The following is a 20,141-nucleotide window of genomic DNA, read 5'->3' on the forward strand; positions in this document are numbered from 1 at the left end:
CCATCATACAGACATGCAGAAACCATTTGTAACATTTAAAGACAGGCAGACTTTTTTTTCTTGTAAAACTCACTTTGTTGAAAATGTGTACAGATGAGTTCTCGGCCAGGATGGGTTGACGTAAGCAAGTCATAATGCAGATATATTTTTTTCTTTTTATTTAATAATAAATAAATACAATTCAGAAAAGTCTGGTGTATGTTTGTATTCACCTGGAAGTTCTAGCACAATGTATAGTAACTCTCTCCGAATATCAACTAAAAATAGTTTTCTCCAACGATTGCTGTGTATTAATTTCTACCCGTTTTCTCAATCAATTCTGATGAGTTCCACTTTGAAGAAAAGCAACAAAATGCTGCCACTACCATGAGCCACAAAGGGGAAGGTGGGTTTCAGCTTGATTTCTCTGCCACACTGATTGTGTCTATGTAGGGAAACTGAAAATGTAACTTCTAATGGTCTTCTTCCTTCCATGAAGGCCAAACTTGTAGAGTTTGTGACCTTTAGTTTTTCTGTCCATAGACTTTCAGACCCGAGGTGTGGAGCTCTGCAGCTCCTCCAGAGTAACCAAGGGCCTCTTGGCAGCTTCTCTAATGGTTTGATAAGTCTGCAGTTTTGCCAAACTCCTTCACTGGATGATAAATTAAAATTGCTCTGCTTACTAATGTTCTCTAACAAACCCTGTAGGTCTTCATACTACTACTATATGTCCACGCAGTTCAAATTACACATAAACTCTATTTACTGGAATAAGTGACTTATGAACTGAATTGCCTGCACTGGATTTTATGTAAGGGCATCAGAATCCACTGAATAACATTTTTAGATTTGTTTTTTTTTTTGTAAAAACCTGAAAAAAACATGCATCATTATCCATTTATGTCACACGTGTGATACTTTGCGCGGGCATATGGCTTTAAAATTAAATATGCAATGACGTTTGTGACAAAAAATGTCAAATGTATACTTTTATCAAGAACTTTATATTGTGAGGACTGTCTGCTGTCATGACAACCAGTTTTACACAGTCAACTCTGTGACCCAAAATGCTAATAAATACCTAACGAGTGGCCTCTGCAGCTGAGAGCTGCCTTGAGTGGCGAGTTTACAGAAAAGGAGGTTCCACCTACACAGCTTTTTGATAGTAGTCATGCAGCGAGAGAAATCCAAAAAGGTTTTTCATGAATGAGCTTATCAACACGTTGCTGCTCCTTTCCTTCACTGCAGCAATCATAGGCGAACCGAGAGAGAGAGACGATGCTGCTTTGATCAGTCTGCGATCTTTCCGGAGGAACCACTTCATCGTTTCCAGTTTTCCCACTGCCTCAGCACATATAATGGGTGTCAAGTTAAAACAGCAAATGGTACACTTGTGAGTGCATTTACTAGCTCCAACCAACTGGCACACACATCAGAGAGAATCAAGCGCACCCATCCCTTTCACTCAGGCCCATCTGAAGTCTATAAGGTAACTTGGCACACCTGTGCTCACAATGATCTCTTCAGACCAAGAGCCTCGGCTTCAAGCTTCCACAAAGACACCACTGGTAGGAACTGGACATTATATCATTTAATCTGCATTCAGAAGATCAAATTAGCCTTTGATTCAATGGGTTTAGAATGTAGTTTATTTATTTGTTCATTCACTGTTAACTTAAAAGTAGGTTGTTAACATTACCTGGAAAACTAGTTAGTTAGGTCATTGTGATCTGTAATTGATTTTTGTTTCATTTGTTTGTAGGTTTTCAACCTGCTCTGTGACTTCTGTAACTATCTTGACTACTCCATGTAAAGTCATGGTGGTTTTGCACTGTCAGTTGGAAGAATCCAAAGACAAAAAGGAAAGATAAATAAAAGATGTCGCTGAGGTGAGTGGTTCCTGCGTTTCTTTGATGGGAGCAAGCCTTTTTCAAATTTGGGCAGAAGCCGAGATGGTTTAAAGAGAGCAAAAAACTTGACAATGGGTCTAAATTATTACGATCTTGCAGTATAACCACACGTGCAATTTATAGGTGTCTCACCGGATTATAAAGCTCCTCTCAAATGAATTGATGGAGATTGAAATGTTCTACTACTGAAGTTACAAACTTAAATATTTTCACAGAAATTTATGTAACAGACCAAGTACAGCATCATTTTGAAGTGGAAGGAAAATGTCAAATGACATTTAAAGTAATTTTTTTTAAATCTGAAAAGTGTGGAATGCATTTGTTTTCAGTCCCATTTAACTTCATGGCCCTTAATAAAAGTGCAACTAGTTTAAAAAAAAAAAGTCCACCTGTGTGCAGTTTAGTTTTTATGGTTCATAGGCAAAAACACAGTAGCAGAAAATTTACTCTGCACCTCCCTCTGAACTCACCATGCCCATAGTGACACATGGTGGTGGCACCATCATGCTGAGGGAATGCTTTTCTTCAGCAGAGATGTTAAAGGAGAGGAAGTTGAGGGGAAGATGGATAGAGTTAAAAACAGTAAATTCTAGGAGAAAACCTGTTAGAGGCTACAAAAAAAAAATAGATAAGGGAGATATTCTTCAAAGTGTGTCAATGTCACATCTTTATTGTGTAAAATGGAGGTGTGAATATTTTTGCAAGCACACACTGAAAGTGTCAAAAAAAAAAAACCCAACTCATTCATTGTTTTAGTCGATCAAATAATACACTTTAACTTCTGGGGCTTTAATGTTTTTGGTGTTCGTCTCCATGGCCAAAGTGACGTGAGTTGCCTTCTTGAGAATTTTAGATTTAGTTGAACAATAAAAACCTTTAGAATAAGCGTAGAGTTCAAGTTCAAGTTTTTTTTCTTCACATCCCTGAACATGAAAACATAATTTGGAGATTGCATCGTCCATGCGTGTATTTTGAGATTTAACTTAACAGCAGCTACGTTGTGTAAATTCGACTTATATTCACAATGGAAAGATTTGTGAAAGTATTCATAAGAACATTACACGAGACATGCATTGTGTATTTGCTTTTTGTTTCCTGTATGATAAATCGTCCCACTTCCATAAATCTCACACCAATCTCCCACTATTTCCTTGAAATATATGTTCCGTTTCTTCTCTGCTACTTTTGGTTTCATCCATGATCTTTTCCTGTTGTGCGTTTGGTGCATCCCTTTGAGCAGAAGAGCCATCAACATGGAGGGTGAAAATAAAATCTGGGCTCATGTCGGTCATTCATAGGACTGTCCTGATCTGGGCGGACAGTTTCAAATACCAACCTCTAACTGATTCAACTCGTTCAAATAGAACGGCTGAGCCAAATGAAGGATGATTCATTTCTTTTTCCGTGAAATTCTCTCCTCACCATCCAGTGTTGAACTCTACGTGTGCGTCGAAGAGAGCAACAACAGGAGCAGTGGCCGCCCTCCATCCACTGACTCTGGACCGGATCAGTCCTTCCTGCTTGGCGTGGCGGACCACTTTGACGAACCCCGGTCCGTGCTGAGCGTTTGTCTCGTCCACGAAGCTCTGCAGGTGCTCCTTCAGCTCCACTAAAAAGAAAAGAAACACAGAAACACACTGACTGAAGTTACTGAACCTTGTTCAAACACCGATCTGATCAGTTTTATTGACTCGCATAAATCGAAAACACAAAGTTGGCTAAGATACCTTAAAACGCAACATTTCAGGCCCCGGTCTACAGAAATTAAAGAACAGACGACAGACAATGTCACTGACATCGTTATCTTTTTTCATAGATGATTTCCTAATGCACATAGTCACTGGAAAACACAGACACGTACACACTGGCCACAGAATATGTTCATCTCCTTGTTATGATTCTTCAGCGTAATCGTGCCTACAGGCTACGGCTGCTGTCATATTCTCTTTATTCGTTAATGCCATCAGCCTGGAAGCTCTAGAATGTGCTTGCCTTTAACGGGCAGCCGTGTGTTTCTGACCTGGAAGTAACATGGATCCATTGCAAGAGATTGGAGTATCACAGGAATCACTTCATTGTGTGCATATGCGACACGCTCGGACATACATTATTTAGATTAACTGTAAAAGCAATGCACTCCATTTTTAAACTCCGAGTTGCCATCTCCAAAGGCACAGAAAAACTTAAAATTTTGGATGGATTTTGAATAAATATGCTTAGATACAGCACTCTATAAACAACCAGCTCCTATAGTAGAGACCTTTTGCAGGTTATTGACGTTTAAGAGGTATCAATGACTATTTACAGGTTTGTAAAACTTGAGAGCCATTTAGCTGATTAATGATCGGTACTTTGCATTTCCAATCATTTTTTCACAACATTCTGATTTCTGAAACCCTTTTCTATCATCTGTGAGTTGCAATCATAAAATACAAAAAAAAAAAAAATGCTTGAAATGTTTCACACTCCAAGATGATGCATTGCAGAGTGAAATCAATATGCAATATATTGATTTCACTTTATGAATTAAGTGAAAAAAATATTGAGCCTCTTCACAGTATTTTAATTGAGAGGTACCAGTAGATTTAAGTGGATAATTTTCAAATTGACTTTATCCAAATCAAAATGTTTCTAGCATTTTGATTTGGAAAATGACAGAAACGTTTTTAGCATCTTCTAGTATTGCAGCTTTTGTAGCTCGTTATATTTTTTGGTAAACAACTTAACAACGTTAGTGTTGCTAAGCCAGTAACGGCAACACCAGCATTTAAACCACTCATCTTAAGGTGAAAATATATGAACTGGGATTGGCTATGCTCTGAACACTTGACTCCCCCATGACAATTAATCCCTTATTTTTCATAGACCCAGGCTTGTTGACTGCTGCTGGTAAAACACTGACAGCTCAAAGATTCTTCACACGGACGCACACACACACAGGTTTTTCAAACAGGTTTGTGATTTCAAAAGTGTTTTTTAATGCCCTAGATAATTTACTACTTACTTGGCAGTGCACAGTAAGTGCTCTTGCATTTCAACCAGCTTTAGCTAATTTGTCTTAATTACACCATGTAGATCAATAAGCAGAATTTATTATTTAAGCTCTTACTTTTCTTCACCTGTCTTGATTGTTACTTACCGCCGTGCAATTGAAAGTGGCAGCAAAGCAAGAGGATTAAGTCACATTTCTTAGAGAATTATAAATACATGTAATGAATTAGTGGAGAACAATTTGAGGAAATTGACGAATGTGTTTATTCTACTAGTTGCTACACTAATCAGCATTCAGCTATGTGCAGCTACCATAACTAAACCGTGTTATATTATATTACAGAAGAACAGAGGGGCAGTGGGAGACCCATAAAATCTGCAGGCGATGTAGCAGAGACAGATTTCTCATAATAGTAATTATAGATTTGGCAGCTATGAAATACAACATGCTCTGCAGAACGTGGAACAATTAATAACACTGGCCCAGAAACGGAACGTCACATCCAGGCTTTGACTGCAACTGTCTTAGCAAGTTATTTATTTATTTATTTTTTTATGTTTTCACACACTACTGGTGAAGCTAATGCCCACTCATGTCCTAATTTAGCACATGGCCTAAAGGAGAAAATACAATAATCACTAAATGAAATACAAAACTTTGTTGCAGTAGCTTACCTGAAGGAGCCAGCACTTAATTGGACTCAAGGTCTGGAGCGTTGCCTTTTAATGTGACACCAAAGTCTTTAATTTCTTTGGGGGGATTTAATCAGCTTCTGTTTGATTATGGATTGGCAGTAATGCCAAGTGGTACACTGCAAGTTCGTCTGTGGATTACAAAAAAGTTTTATTTTGTTTTTCAGCCATTCATATTTTATTATTGCTAATATTATTTCATTTCATGTCATCCAGAGGTGGACTTGCTTCAGTGCTTTGGATCACTGTTCTACTGTATAACCTAAGTGCCTAAGGGGTGTCCAAAGTGTGCCCCAGAGGCAATTTGCCGCCCATGCACAGATTTTGTGCGGCTCCCAGCTGCAATTTAAAAATGACACTAATTTGGCACTCCAGCACAGGTGGTTAATTTAGAGGAAGAATTTTATTTTCAATTAGGGCAAACTTGTTGGAGATATGCTAAAATTGTGGTAAAATGGAAAATGTTAGGAACAAAGTAGTCATCTTTTACCACAGCCCATTAAATTTCATAGTAAACAGGACCATGTCTAGCCAGTGACTTTTACTTAAAAACAGGCTTTGATGCACCCGAATCTGCTTTTAATTAACTCGTTAACCTTCGCTAAATACGGAAAGCATATTCAGAGAAACGGTGACTCAAACTCTGTTTTTACTACTCAGAACATTCTTTTTTTTTTTTTTTTTAAGGAAGGGATTAATTAACTTTACAGTTAATTTTACACACCACTTACTTTTGGTACACTGTAAAAATAAGCAAACAATTTAAAAAAGGAGGTCATTAATTGTCTCTCTTCTCCACCAAATTGAAATTTTTTCTAAATGTCCAGGTATGGACAGGCTCAGACTATGTTTGATTCCTCTGCATCATAAAATCTATGTCTGACAAACAAATTAGGGAGTTAAAATGATTTTAGTTGTCTCCACAGAGATAAACGCTTTGAGAGAATTGCTTGGCCTGTACCATCTGTGAGGTAATGAAGTGAACAAATTGCAGTATTGTAAAAGTTGGAATCCACTTTTATTCTTTTACTAGATGTAAAAATGCTTTAACACAATACTTGTTTTTAATTGCAAAGTCGCTGCTTTCTTTACTAAGGCACCACTTCCACACTTCGACACAGATGACTGTGGTTGGATGTGTGGGCAGTCGGGATAGTGGGCAACGAACCAAAACATTGTGAGACGTGATGGCTCTCCACATGCAGCTCCAATTATTTATGTGAATACCAATTAGATTGGAATTACAGTATGATGAGAAAATAATGATCAATTGAAGAGGGAAAATGAATCTTTTTCCAAGTCAAAACTCATGTTTCTTTGCAAATATTTCCACGTTTCTATCTTTCTAAAATCAGGATGAGGGAGACGCTCTGTGTCATTATTTGCTATTCCTGCCAGTTACTCCTGGGAAATCTGAGGCTACACAGTTATAACGGTACAAGAGGGAAGAATAACTCATCCTCCACCATCCTCAACTACAAGTACACGGGCTGGGTGTAAAGTAGTGCAATAAATCCATATGTCAGCAAAGAAATATTGGCAAAACTGTAAAGTGTTTTTTGCAAACTCACACAAAAATTGGTTTTAGGACAAAGAAAATCATTCCAAACAGAGTTATCCAAATACATGACATCTTCTTATGTGAAGCATAATGGGCCCTCCAGGCAGACTGGATATACAAATGAGTCCGACATTCTGTCTTCGAACCAAAACAAAAAACAAAAAAACTATGTTATTGCTGAAATGGGGCATATCAAAAAGAAGATCAAGAAAAAAAGGTTTAGGATTCTTACAGCTGTTACTGTTGTCGTCCACGAGTATGATCTCTTTAAGGAGGTAGGACGGTGTCCTCTGGATGACCGTGTGAACGGAGCGCAATAAAACCGACAGCGCCTCGTTGACAAAGATGAAGATTACGCTGAGCTGGGGAAGGTCTGACGAATAAGACATGTTTCTGCATCTGAGGAGAAGGAAAACAGAGATTCAGACACTTCTAGGTCTGAGTAACGGCACAGTTTAAGGTGGACTGACCCGTCCGGTCGTAAATCTGGGATGGGCCTGGTGAGGGAGATGCGGTCGCTCAGGTAGCCGTTGTAGCCGAAGTAGCGGAACTTTTTGAGGGCAACGCGTCGGCTCTCTGGGCCCAGGTCACGACCCCAGTGGTTGAACAGCGAGGAGGCGGGGTCTGCGGCAGAGTCCGAGGAAGACGCCGCTTCTTCGCCGTCCTTCAGGGGGGTTTCTGCGGAAACACACATGAGGAAAAAGTCAAGACATTTTTGAACAACGTATTTGCCCATACAAGCTGCTGCCTTTTTCCAGCTTTGTAAGAGAGCGTTAAGAATTGACTGGAAAAAAATAAATGTCTTTCAGCTCTATTAGGGATGCCTCCATGGGAGAATACTATTCCGACCAAGCGTTAAGTATGCTCTGCAGTTTTCATGAAAAACCTGCTTACTTAGAGCTGGAGGGATAATGTAAGCAACATGAGGGAAAAGGTTGAAACCCAAATGCAATTTGAGGTGACAGGAAATTTCATTGTCATAAACTACGCTGGCAGGTCCATTTGTGCAGGAAAAACTCTAACATGACCAGTGTAATACCTCTTCTTTTTTTAATGAGCACTACAAGCCTGATTTTCATTGCCATGTGTGAAGCAGTAAGCTGTTTACTTTACACGATTAAGAACAATAAAAAACACAAACAACGCTTAAATCCTCCATGAAAGCGGCTCATTTCAAATCACAACAGAGCTTACTAGGTAGTTTCTAATATTATACATGGTTTGGTTAAAAATAACAGCATGAAAAGAGAACAGCAGCCTGGAGATATTCTAGCACATTACTTGCTAGCAAACATGGGGATTGACAGAAAAAAAACAAACAAAAAAAAAAACAGGCAAGAATTTGAATGTTGTGGTTTGTTGTTTTTGGGAAAAGGTGATAATCTGAGAGTGAATATTCATGAACTATAAGACATGGGGGAAACCCTTGCACAGGAGCACTGATGCAGACACAGGAAATGTGTTGAAAAAGTGACTGAATAAAAACCACAAACCCATTTTATTTCAGTAGAAACCACATTATCCGCTCTTGAAAATTTAAGGACAAATCCATCCTTTGATTTCGGCACGTTGATTCAGTGGGGAACCCACATTAAAAGCGTAGCTTCTTTTGTTGTTTGTTTGTTTTACGAAATCACAAGATCGTTGCATCTTTTAACGGCACCCTTAAGAATTCATGTAATATAAAATGAAACTGAAGCGCTTTTCTCATTTACACTTCTTAAGTTCTTAATGATTTGTTCAGGAACTTTTTAGTTATCCAAAACTTTCTGCCTCCCCGGGTAATGGTTATCTCTTTTCACCACAGCAAAGAAACAAGGATATGTCAGGCAAGTGAAGCAGATGTGTGAGGATCTGTGATGGAACAGCTGGCCTTTATGTCATAGAGAGAAGAATGGCATGGACTTCCAGCATTTTTAAACTGAAAATCTGTTGGATCTTTTCAGAAAACTGACAGTGGGTTATCGCCATAGGATAAAAGATCAAATTATACAACCAAAATCAATGCAGAAATTGTTCACTAGACACAAAATCAACCACCTATCTCTCCCCAGAACTACATCATATTGAACACTCTTTGAATGTTTACAGTGTAACGTTAACATGAATGCTACTTGGAAATTAAATTAAGTGATGTACCTCTGTGTCGTTCACAAGACCCCAGCAGTTTGGAGTGACAGCTGGGCTTGTTTTTTTTTTTGTTTTTTTTTCTGCATTTAATTAGCAAGAGTATAATTTTAGACTCATGCCAGCTTGAATCTTGTGTTGTATGCAACAGTGCACAACTAACACTGGAACCAAAACGATGCGCGTCTTTCCACTTCTGCAAACAAGACGCGTATACGTCCACATTGCTCCCATTAGTGGGATTTGACGGCCATGTTTGCATCTGTACGTTCTCAACTCGGTCTGATTTGTAAAATAAAAGCAAATGTAAAACAAATGCTTAGCATTTAAGAAGTTAGCAGCAATCAGATGGTGATATGAGATCAAATTATATTCAGCAATGTAGCAACTATGATTGAAAATCTGATGCCATGCTGTGCATGTGGACCTAAACTGAAACCGACCAGATTAATGAACAACATGCTGGCAAACTCCCTAGTGCATTAAACAGTAACAACAACATAGAAAGATATTTTTAAGTAAATGAAATAAATAAAACCTAAAGAGTTTAAATTTAATTTGTGTGTGATAGTAAGGTTCAGGCTCAAACCAGGCCTCATCTTTTTTTTTTTCTTTTTTTCTGCCCTCAGCATGACTGCAAAATGCCTTTTCCCTTTCTAAGCTCAATGGCTTTTTTATTAGTTTGAAGAGCAGTACTTCCACCTCTGCCAATGACGTGCTTAATGCTCTCGTGTGTGAAATGCTACCTCCCTCGAAGGCCCCTCGCTGTCTCATAATCAGAATCCTAAAAGCTCTGCAAATGGCTCGTCCTCCATTTTTCTGAATAGCGAATCACTAAAAGTTTTAAGGACTTCTAAGCTGCTCTATTTTGTCCTGCATTTTCACTTGATATGAGCCATTTATATTTAATGAAGCTTTTAGTTGATGCATTGTGAGCAAAAAAAAAAAAACAAAAAACCTATGTGGCACTCTGCCCTCATGTGTCCAACAAACTTCATTATTATTTTATGTAAACCGAGATTAAGTTCCTCACATATCTGGAGGGCACATTGCAGAAGTCAAGAGGAATCAAGGGGGAAAGTGTTGAAGTCGCATGAATGCATTGCGCAGCACCTTCAGGAGAGTTTAAAGAAATAGGTGTTCAGACTCAAGGAAAATGAAAATCTCTACTCATCAAATGAGAATAATGTATTTTGCAGTGACTAGACGTAAACATGTCTGTTGATTTTTTTCATTTTTAAAAAATCATTTTGCATTGTAATGTTTCTGGTGTAAAATGTGCAAACCAAAGACATTGTAAGTTTTGCTTCTACAGACATTTTGCAATGCATGTAAAATGCATGCAATGCCTTGTAAAGGCTAAAGTAGTAGTGACTATATGCAAAACATTTAAACAAGACTTGGTGTAAATAGGTCCATAATTATCCAGCTCACTGCAAAATCAATTAGAGTTTATTAATAGTGATATTGATATTTAGCTTTGTCTAGTTTGCTTCCATCACTTTCTAGTTCATCGGACACTTTATCAACTATAGAAAATGTAAAATGAAATTCAGTGTGACTAATTCATCATAATGGATAAGATTTGTTACAGTAGAGACATGTCGTTTTTTTTTTACATTTTCCTAATTACTTTATATAGCTTTGTTGCAACAAATAAATGTTATGTTTAAATTTGCTTTGCACCCCATATGGCGGTCTAGAAATGCATTGTGGGTTATATCAGCATAATCTGATCGATTTTGAAGAAACAAAAAACAAAAAAACCTAAGGTCAAAGCAGCAGAAGATGCTCTAAAAGGAAAAGAAAACAAAACTGGATTAAGAAAAACATCTGAGGATGAATTTTCCAAACAGAGTCTGAGGATCATAAATCTGTATTTTAGACAGATTAACTTAAATTAATGCAGGGAGTCTGTAAATCAGCAATTTCTGATCAGAAATCAACTATTTCTAAAAACTGGGAATATGTTAATATTGGGTTGCCACTCACTTGCAACAGCATCCATAAGAGATCAATTGGAAACTGTACGTTTCTGTTGAGAAGGTCGTTTAGACTGCTTTAGTTGTTTTAATGTTGTACAAGCAAAGCTTTTTGAAATCTAAATAAAGGGTCGGTATCATTCAGACCTTAGAAGCTGTGGTGAATATCTACGTCTGACGTATAATTTATCTTAAACAGAACTGACATGCACGCCGCTGATCATTTTCATTTTATTTGTCCCTCAAGTTAACACCAAACAGCATTACTTCCTACTGAGAATGTTCATCATCTACCAAAAATACAGAGCAGATATAACTACGCACTTCCTAAGATGCACTTAAGCCACAAGAAACTCAAATTATGTTCCAGGGGGGGGGAAAAAAAAAAAAAAGAAAAACGCAAACATTTCTCTTCTTTTTCTTGGTCTTCATCTCAGTTTTGTATGATTCAACATTAAGAACCGCAGATCAGCGAGCTCATGCGTTTGCATCAGCATTCATGAGGTGCTTTGCATTGTATAATAAATGTGGGTGTGACGAGTGTTAGATGAGGCTGATTCATGAGTGCACATTTCCAGTGGCACAGTGATTTACAAAAGAAACACTGCCTGCAGATATGTGCATGCTCAGTGTTATAAATCTGATTTTCCCCCTCTAGTGTATGTTGGTTTGGGTTTTTGTGCCTGTGTACACTCTTGATATTTTCCTGAGCTGTGCTTTATAAATAAGTAAGCTCCTCCGGTTCTGTACAGTTGCCTTGATATTTTCTTTAAATAGAGAGAAAAAAAAATATATATATATAATGTACTTTTTATAGATGAAAAACACCTTGCTCATGGTCGACTCTGACAGCAGTCTGGACTGCAATGTGGCAGCAAACAGTGCGACTGTGGACTGTTGGTCTTGGGTGGGAAAAGCGCTCCACATCATTGTCTACTCAGCAGTATTTACATCCAAACACACAGAGCACACACAGAGCGTGCAAATAAAAGACCGAGATGGAAAACTTGGACAATAAATCTTAATAATTCGACAAAGCCAGCTTTCCCTCATTGGCAAAAAGGACTGGAAAATATAGCCGAGCATAATAAACAAGACATCAGTGCTTTTTGAATAATTAAAAACAAAGGCACGAGAACAAACAAACAAGTCAAATAAAACCAAAATGGTAATGACTGAATCAAAGGCGGAGGATCAAGGAGAGCAGCAAAATAAAAGTGCCGACAGGTTGCCGAGGGAGTGACGAAGAGGAGGAGCGGCAGGCCGAGAGACGAAGAGAACAGGAGAATAAAGCGGCTGTGACAGAAGGTATTCATCTCCAGGCATCTGTAAACCAGGCGACTCGGAGCTCCGTCACATCAGCTTGCAGAGACACCCTCTTTTATGAGCTCAGGCACCAAGACAGCTCCCTGTCCAAACGCGTACACACACACACATCCCTCCTGTAGATCTAGGAGCGTCAAGCCCAGGCTACCCACAACGTAATGGATTCAAAACAGGCCGGGTGACAGAGTTTCACCTTGTCCTCAAGTCATTTCACAAAGAATTGACAAGCTACTGGCTCAGCAGGTTGGAGGCTGCACGCTGCGAAACGGCTTTCAACCCGGAGCCCGAACTGAGACGTGGTTGGATTCACGACTGCTGCAGCTAGATCGACTTAATCATGACTAACACCAAGAACCAGAACTGCAAAACGGGAGCTTTAGGTCAGGAAGTTTGGTGCCACAAAGCAAGACTTAATCAGGAATGTCTCAATGTCATGACATGCTGGACCAGAGTATATTCCAAGGTAATGCATCTGACATGTACAAAGAACAGGCATTAAGAAAACAATTGGTGTAGGAAGTAAATATATAAAAAAAAACACTTTTTCAGGTTAAGATTTGACATTTTACAAGAATGGATCTTTGTGTGATGAGACAAAAACAACTTTCTAAAAAAATACTTTGTTTAATATTAAAAAAAATAATATTCTGGTCATTTCCAAATATAATTTATTTTAAGATAAAGGTGATCAATTTAATCTACTCTAAATCAAAGTAGTGTATACTCATTTAGGAGTATTCTTGCTCACAAAAAGTTGGCTGAGAAGAGACATTTTCCTCAGTGGGTCTCCTGATGCAAATTATTTAACACATAAGCGCAGAGGAGCTTCTGACCTGCCCCTTCCACCTACAACAGCACGAAAGGGAAAAACACTAGGAAAAATCAGAATCTTGTACACAGTCCGTGGAAGATGACAATACTGAAATAATGTGATATGTACCTATTTTTTTTTGTTTGTTTTCCTCTGGTTGCCCCCCCAAAAAATACCAAACAAATATGTCATGCTGTGTGAGTTTGAGGTTGGACCAAAGTGCAGACTGTAGATGGGAGCATGGATCATACTGAAAAATGAAAAAAAGACAAACTTATAAAAAAAAAAAAAAAAAAAAAAAAATCACAAGAATCCAACGCAGAACAAAAAGAAAAAAAAACAAAACCAGTAAAGTAACAGGATTTGATGGTCTGATCCAGCGAGGATCAGAATGAGTTTATACACACTAAAGAGGTTGATTACTGAACAAGAAACAGATGGCTGATTGGAAACAGGTTGCAGGTGTGAAGGGAGAGAGAGAGAGAGAGTGACACAGGGGGCGAGGGAGAAATAAATCTAAATAATAACTAGACCTAAGAAACATAATTAAACCAGAGTAACAAAGAATAACTAGACACAAGAAATACACATAATAAACTAGAATAACTAAATAAGGACTGAAACAGAAACAATTCTGGTCTAATAAAAAAGAAATGAAGGAATTCAGCATTATCAAACTAGAATGAAATGATGAAAACAACCCAAGATTGTAATACAAATCACTTGAATAAAAGAAATTAAACAAAAACAAAAGAAATCTCCTTGCTGCCAGGATCCCAGTAGATAGGCTTGTTCAGTCTGAGAGCTACTCCTACACAGCATTTCTCCTCAGCTTCTTCCTACTCATTGGATAAACTCTGATAGATTTTCACTTTATGAATTCCAACAGGAGCTGAAAACTTATCACTGATGCAGTGTGTTTGGCACTAAGGCCTCTCTTTGGCAACTTCTGCCTGCCTTGTGCTTCCTTAGTTCTTTCATGATTGTTTTTTTTTTCACACAACTTCAGACATGTAAATGAATAACCATCATGCCCTACACAAACGAAAAGGAATGGTTGTGAAAACGATGAGCCAAACTGTCGCTTAAATTTCATTGCCAAAAGCTCATGCGGCAATAAATGCAACTTTGCTCCCCTCGCAGCAGCAGCTACCTGCATCAGCTCTGCCTGCAGGCCTGCAATACCAGCCAGTTTAGGTTTACTTGTCAAGAATAAATGTGGTTTCTGTGCGATCTGATTCGACACCCCGGGCTCCCTGCTGATCGTCAAGCGCCGACTGGGTAAAAGGTTGATCTGTGGGAGCTCGCCATCTGAGCTGTCACCGGAGCTGTGATTGGCAGGTAGACACAGAGATAAAGTCCTGGATGACAAGCAAGATGCAGATGGAGGCTGAAACCTTAAAATAAATTTAAAGTCTACACTGAACTGTGAAAAAAAAAAAAAAATCCAAGTACCTCACAGTGTGAGTGCAGAATGTAGTTGTGAGCCACAGATCTGTTTTTGCTTTTTCTTTTTTTTCTTTTACTGTCAATCAACCAACCAAACACTGACTCGCAAACATTCGCAGTGAAAAAAAAAAAAAATATATATATATATATATATATATATATATATATATTCACACTGTTTGAGAACAATTCAAAACAAAGCGATAGAAATATCTTCTGAGAAGAACGGGCCCTTTAAATGTCTGAGCTGCGACAGAAGAAAGTGCCAGCATGTTGAACCTCTTTCAGGAAGCCCTTTCCCTTCTTACAAGGATGCTGGCCTTAGTGTGACAGAGAGAAAGTATCGATATCGGGTTTTCACAGAAGCAAACGATACAGTTCTTGCATTTCGTCTGGACATAAAATCCCGATAAGTATTCGTGTATTGATTTATGTGTGGGACAGATTCACATAAACAGCTTTTAAGTGTTTTAAGACATTAAATGGGACACGAGCCTGATTTGTTCAACAGCGAAGCGCGGATGTAAGACCGCTCAATTAGACGTCTGCACATCCTCCGTACACTTTCAAGTCGCGCATCAGATCGCGCTGGAACAGTTGCCGCGTGGCAGGAACCCGATCCCAGCAGGCTTTACACTTGTTACACAAACACACGCCTACTCACACCCGAGGATTTGAAAGAATTTGTTTTTTTCGCGGAGAGAATCTCATTTGCTCCGCAAGCCCTGTGACATTATCTTCCTCCGAAAGCTTTTTGTGTTTCAGTATTTAAAGAGGCATCAGGGAAAACACAGGCGATTCATTTGCCTTTTGTACCCACTCCGAGTCCCCTTTAAACCGCACATCGTCTCCTTTTCAAATCACAACAAGCAATGAGTCACAAAAAGAGGCTCTGAAGTTGTTTTTCTTTTTTTTTTTTGCTGTTTTATGCCATATGAACAGCGCGCTCACTCGAGAGTCATTTGTAAAGCGCTGTGATGCTCTCAAGTGGGCAAAAACAAAAAAAACTCATGGGTTTTTCGCTGACAGGACTTCAGCAACTTCTGAGCTGCTTATTGAACAGGGACACAAGCACACACCAAATGGGGTTGATTTTCCCACACTTTAAATTGTTTTCGTCTATAGCCCAAAAATATGCTCCAAAACATAGTCTGTGTGGGTTTATTCATAGATGCTGCAGGTGTTGAAAATGACAAATCTGAACCCAAAGCCTGGGTAGGTCACATCAGTCATCACATTAAATCGTAACAAAGACAAAAAGTGAAAATCGTAGATTGTAAATTAACCGTAATTTAAATGTAGATCACAGTGGAACGGAAGCTGCAAAAGAGCTAAACTGGGTTATCATTAAACGAACAGGCACTTATATTTTCATAAATGTTTGAAAGATTATCTGCGTAGATCAGAATAGTTTTTATTCAGGCTAGGTTTGAAGTGTCTTAGATCTTAGACAAAAGTTGAACAATTGTAGTCCTGAATATTTAAAAGTAAAATGTCCCTTTTCGAGTGCTGTTGCATCCACTCACTGTTGCTCCTGACATAAGGGAACACAGACAAAATGATTTATTCTTAGAAACCATCATTCATTAAGTCTTGTTGAAATTTCCACTAAATGAAAGCTTGTTTTGCAGAACGTCGCAGCCCTATTATTTATCAAAGAAAGAACGCCGAAATGGAACAGCTTTGAGTAGAAACAGCTTTTTGTGCAGAGGAGTTCACCTTTGTTGTTAGCATGGGATTAAAGAGCGAGCACTTACCAAACACATATGGTTATCAGTGACTGTGAGCACCTTTATGACCTTGAAAGTCTCAGTTAGCACATTAAATGTTAATGTCAACGGTACTACAATTAGGAAAAAAAAACTGAAGAGGTAGAGTTTGTTTGGCAGCATGAGCGCAACACCACTCTCTAAAAACAATACGTCACCGTGACTTGACTGAAGCAGTGCCTTTTGTATAAATGAGCCTAGAGTAGAGATATTTAAACACAGCACACATCAGGATGTGTGCAGAAAATCATGGTTTTAGCTTGTTTGGCAGTGGGCACCTTAAAGTCACTGAATCAACATTGAACTGCATTGTTTACCACAGTAGAGCCAAATGAGAAGCTAAAAAAATAGCTGAAGCCAAATTTAGTTCCTGAAAGTTATGAATAAATGAGTGCAATACAGGTAAAATAAGTGTTTAATGATTTATCTCTCTTTGCTGAAATATTTCCAATTGGGTAACTGACAAAGTTGCAACACAGAGATTTACAACAACCCAAGAGATCAATGGATGCAAAGAAGTCACAGCAAAATTGTCCTCTAATGAAGGTGAGGGTAAACAATTCAAATGACACAGGGAGTCGGTTGGACACAAACAAATTTGCAAAAAGCCATATAAAGCCAAGAACATATCTAAAATCTGTCAGCATTTAGAAAGCATTCTAGTGGCTATTTGCTAATGAAAAGCTGCTGGTTTATTATGAATTGATGATCTACAAAAAGGTGTCTCGTTACAAAAGTATTGAACAGGTAATACAACTGGTAGGAAAAGAGACTTTCAAGGAAAAGTCTTGCTGTTACAAAACTCACTGCAACACACTCAAAGGCATCTATGCACACTCACTGCACAAGACTCCTCTGCAGAAGAAAAACAGCGGTACACCCCGTTTGAAGTTTGCTGCAGAAGATTTAGGCAAACCAGTAACATGCTGGGAGAATATCAGAGAACGAGCCTGACCTCTTAACGTCATTACACGATCCCAAAAACATCATGCCAAAAGTGAAGTTTGTAAGCGGTAACATCATGGTGTGGGCTGTTTTGCAGCATAGAGTTCATATAATTAGAGTAAGAAAATGTCCTGTCATTTCCTGTCTTTGGGTAGTTGCAAGCAGTTTGTACAATTTTTATGTCAGTGGTCCAAAAGAAAATATTTAAAATGAGGAAAACAATGATGCATTCAATAATTATTTTCACCATATCAAGTTACATTTGAAGAATTTCAAATCATTTAGTTTATTCATAGTGAAATGTCACTCCAGACAAAAATGCAAGACAAAATCATAATACATAGAATCCAATCTGATGTGGGGCTGCATGAGAGCAGGATTAATGCAGGATGATAATGGTAAATACTTTGATTTCAGTTTCTAAGTTTCCACTTCATTTCCACTTATGGATTTTCTTCTCTTCTCTCTTTCTCATCTGTGTTTCCATCATTCTGTGACTTTTGGCTATTTAAACAGCTGAGTGAATAAAAATTACTCTCTCCTAAAAATGATATGTCAACAACTATTATGACAGTGTATATATTTGTGACATATTGTTCAGTCCAAATGTTTTACAGCCGTTTACTGTCCTGATCTTTTATGTACACATGTAAATTCAGAGAGTTTAGAGAACTGAAGCTGCCTATTTGCAGTCTTTAAGAACAGATTATGCATTCAGGAACCTTACAAAGACGAAAAACAGACTAAAAGAGGGGTGTATTCTTTCCTCTTAAAGAGATTTAGAGGAGAGAATTACCTGTTTGCTTTTTCCTCAAGTGAGAGGAGAGGATCAGAACTAATGCCATGTCCTGTGCAAAGCCAGAAGCAGAACAGATTCAGCCTGGCTGATCTTAATTACTGAATGCAGAAGAAGTAAAGCTCACAAGGCTCTTAGTTCAAAGAACAACCAAAATAGATCTTCAGAAACTTGCTCAGTCTCCATGTACGTTAACAGATGAAACAGATTTGTCAAAATCCCTGATTCACCGACGGAGGATAAGTCTGAGGATGATAACATGGACTTTCATCTCTGGCGCTTGCCACAATTTATTAAAATTCTCAGCTCCTCTGAGCCTAAAATGTAATCCAAGTAACGGCATCACCGACTTTTTATAAATGCATTTAAATCTGCCCGCTTTGAAATATTAGAAAATAATGGAAATAGATGGGGTTTTATTTCCTTTCAGTGACTTTATAGTTAAATATAACAACAGTATGAAATCATTAACCATGTACTCAAATAAACCGCACAGCCTTATTTACCAACTATAAAGGCTGAGAGTATTAACAAGCAGATTAATGGCAAATTTCTATGAAACCAGACAAGCCTGTTATTATCCTTCCAAAGGAAAATGTATTTTTATGTTTTAATGCCTATGTTTTTCATGGCGAAATGATGTCAGAAAGCACGTAAAAGCAGGCATGTGTGCATGTGTTTACCCTGAACTTTTACCCCCTGAAACTTAACTACCCTGAACCAATTCCTACAGGAGACTCAGTATATTAACAATACAGTTAATATTGTTGTATCCTCATTTCTAGGTTGCTTTGGGAAAAAAAGAAAATCTACCAAATGCATAAACATAAACAACTGACTGAAAAAAACCCCACAACTCTCCTGATTTTACCAGTAAAAGTGAAAGCAATGATTGATTCTGCTTCTCTTTGTAACTGGGTTCCCTAAAAGAGAAATTGGCATCCAGATTTAAACCGCAATCAGTTTTTTTTTATCTAGACCCAGATGGATTTATTTTCCCAGCTGCTGTATTGGGTTTACGGCTCACACATCCTCTGTACTGGTGTCTAATTCGTTATTATTTGACCGATTTGTCAGAAAACAAAACAAAAAAAACAAAAAAAAAATCCAGAAATTTATACACACACATGCGCACGCACACACACGCACACACACACGTATATATAAGAAAGATGTCCTGCATTGTTTGCCGTCGTCCAGCTGTTGTTTGTGTGACTCAACTTAGCTAAATTTGCACTCGCTTGCTTTGATAACTCAGACGTCGCGGTTTACTATGCTGAACAACACAGTGTGTTCTTTTCTCTCCAGTAGAAAGTCAGCCCGGCTGCAGATTAAGCATTAGAGCGGCAGATTCCATTAGCAAGCCATTTCCCCTTCTTAACAACCTTTTAAATCCATCAGCCATCATTTTCTCTTCATCTTGCTGTCTTCACAGCGCGATGGTCTCAGAGATGAAAATCATTCCCAGTGTCTTTCTCTGTGTCTCTGTGTGTGTGTGTGTGTGTGTGCCTGTGTTAGAGAGGATGGCAAATTGATTCCTTTCCTCTGCCGTCCCACAAACATAACGCATGACAGCGTTCAGAAAACACATACAAAGATTTTTTTTTCAAAAACTTAGCAAAGAACTCAACAAAAGCAAAGCTTGCATTTTGAAGTGCACCAGGGCTACTCAGGCGGTGCAAAGTAATCCTTATTGCAGCGCCTCTGCAGTTTGAATTCTCCAAACGTCTCCCTTTTAGAAATCGATACAGATTGAGTGAGTCCATATGGGTCTCTGCTGGAGCAGACGGCTTCACTAATTA

At 38.4% G+C, this 20,141-nt stretch overlaps 1 protein-coding gene across 2 annotated transcripts in view; it reads right to left on the bottom strand.

Annotated features, from left to right (window-relative positions):
- The window catches only part of galnt18a (UDP-N-acetyl-alpha-D-galactosamine:polypeptide N-acetylgalactosaminyltransferase 18a), a 133,878-nt gene that overhangs the window by 53,513 nt on the left and 60,224 nt on the right, over positions 1 to 20,141 (bottom strand). For both annotated transcript variants that reach the window (XM_088006409.1, XM_088006410.1), the window contains exons 2-4: positions 7,605 to 7,812; positions 7,367 to 7,533; positions 3,312 to 3,498 (exon numbers count right to left, since the gene is read on the bottom strand). In XM_088006409.1, the coding sequence (XP_087862535.1) occupies positions 3,312 to 3,498; positions 7,367 to 7,533; positions 7,605 to 7,812 (562 nt within the window). The remainder of the gene's footprint in view (positions 1 to 3,311; positions 3,499 to 7,366; positions 7,534 to 7,604; positions 7,813 to 20,141) is intronic.

This window comes from Poecilia mexicana, unplaced genomic scaffold, assembly GCF_051168715.1.
Source record: "Poecilia mexicana isolate PSO_F unplaced genomic scaffold, ASM5116871v1 scaffold_6, whole genome shotgun sequence".
Classification (NCBI taxonomy): domain Eukaryota; kingdom Metazoa; phylum Chordata; class Actinopteri; order Cyprinodontiformes; family Poeciliidae; genus Poecilia; species Poecilia mexicana.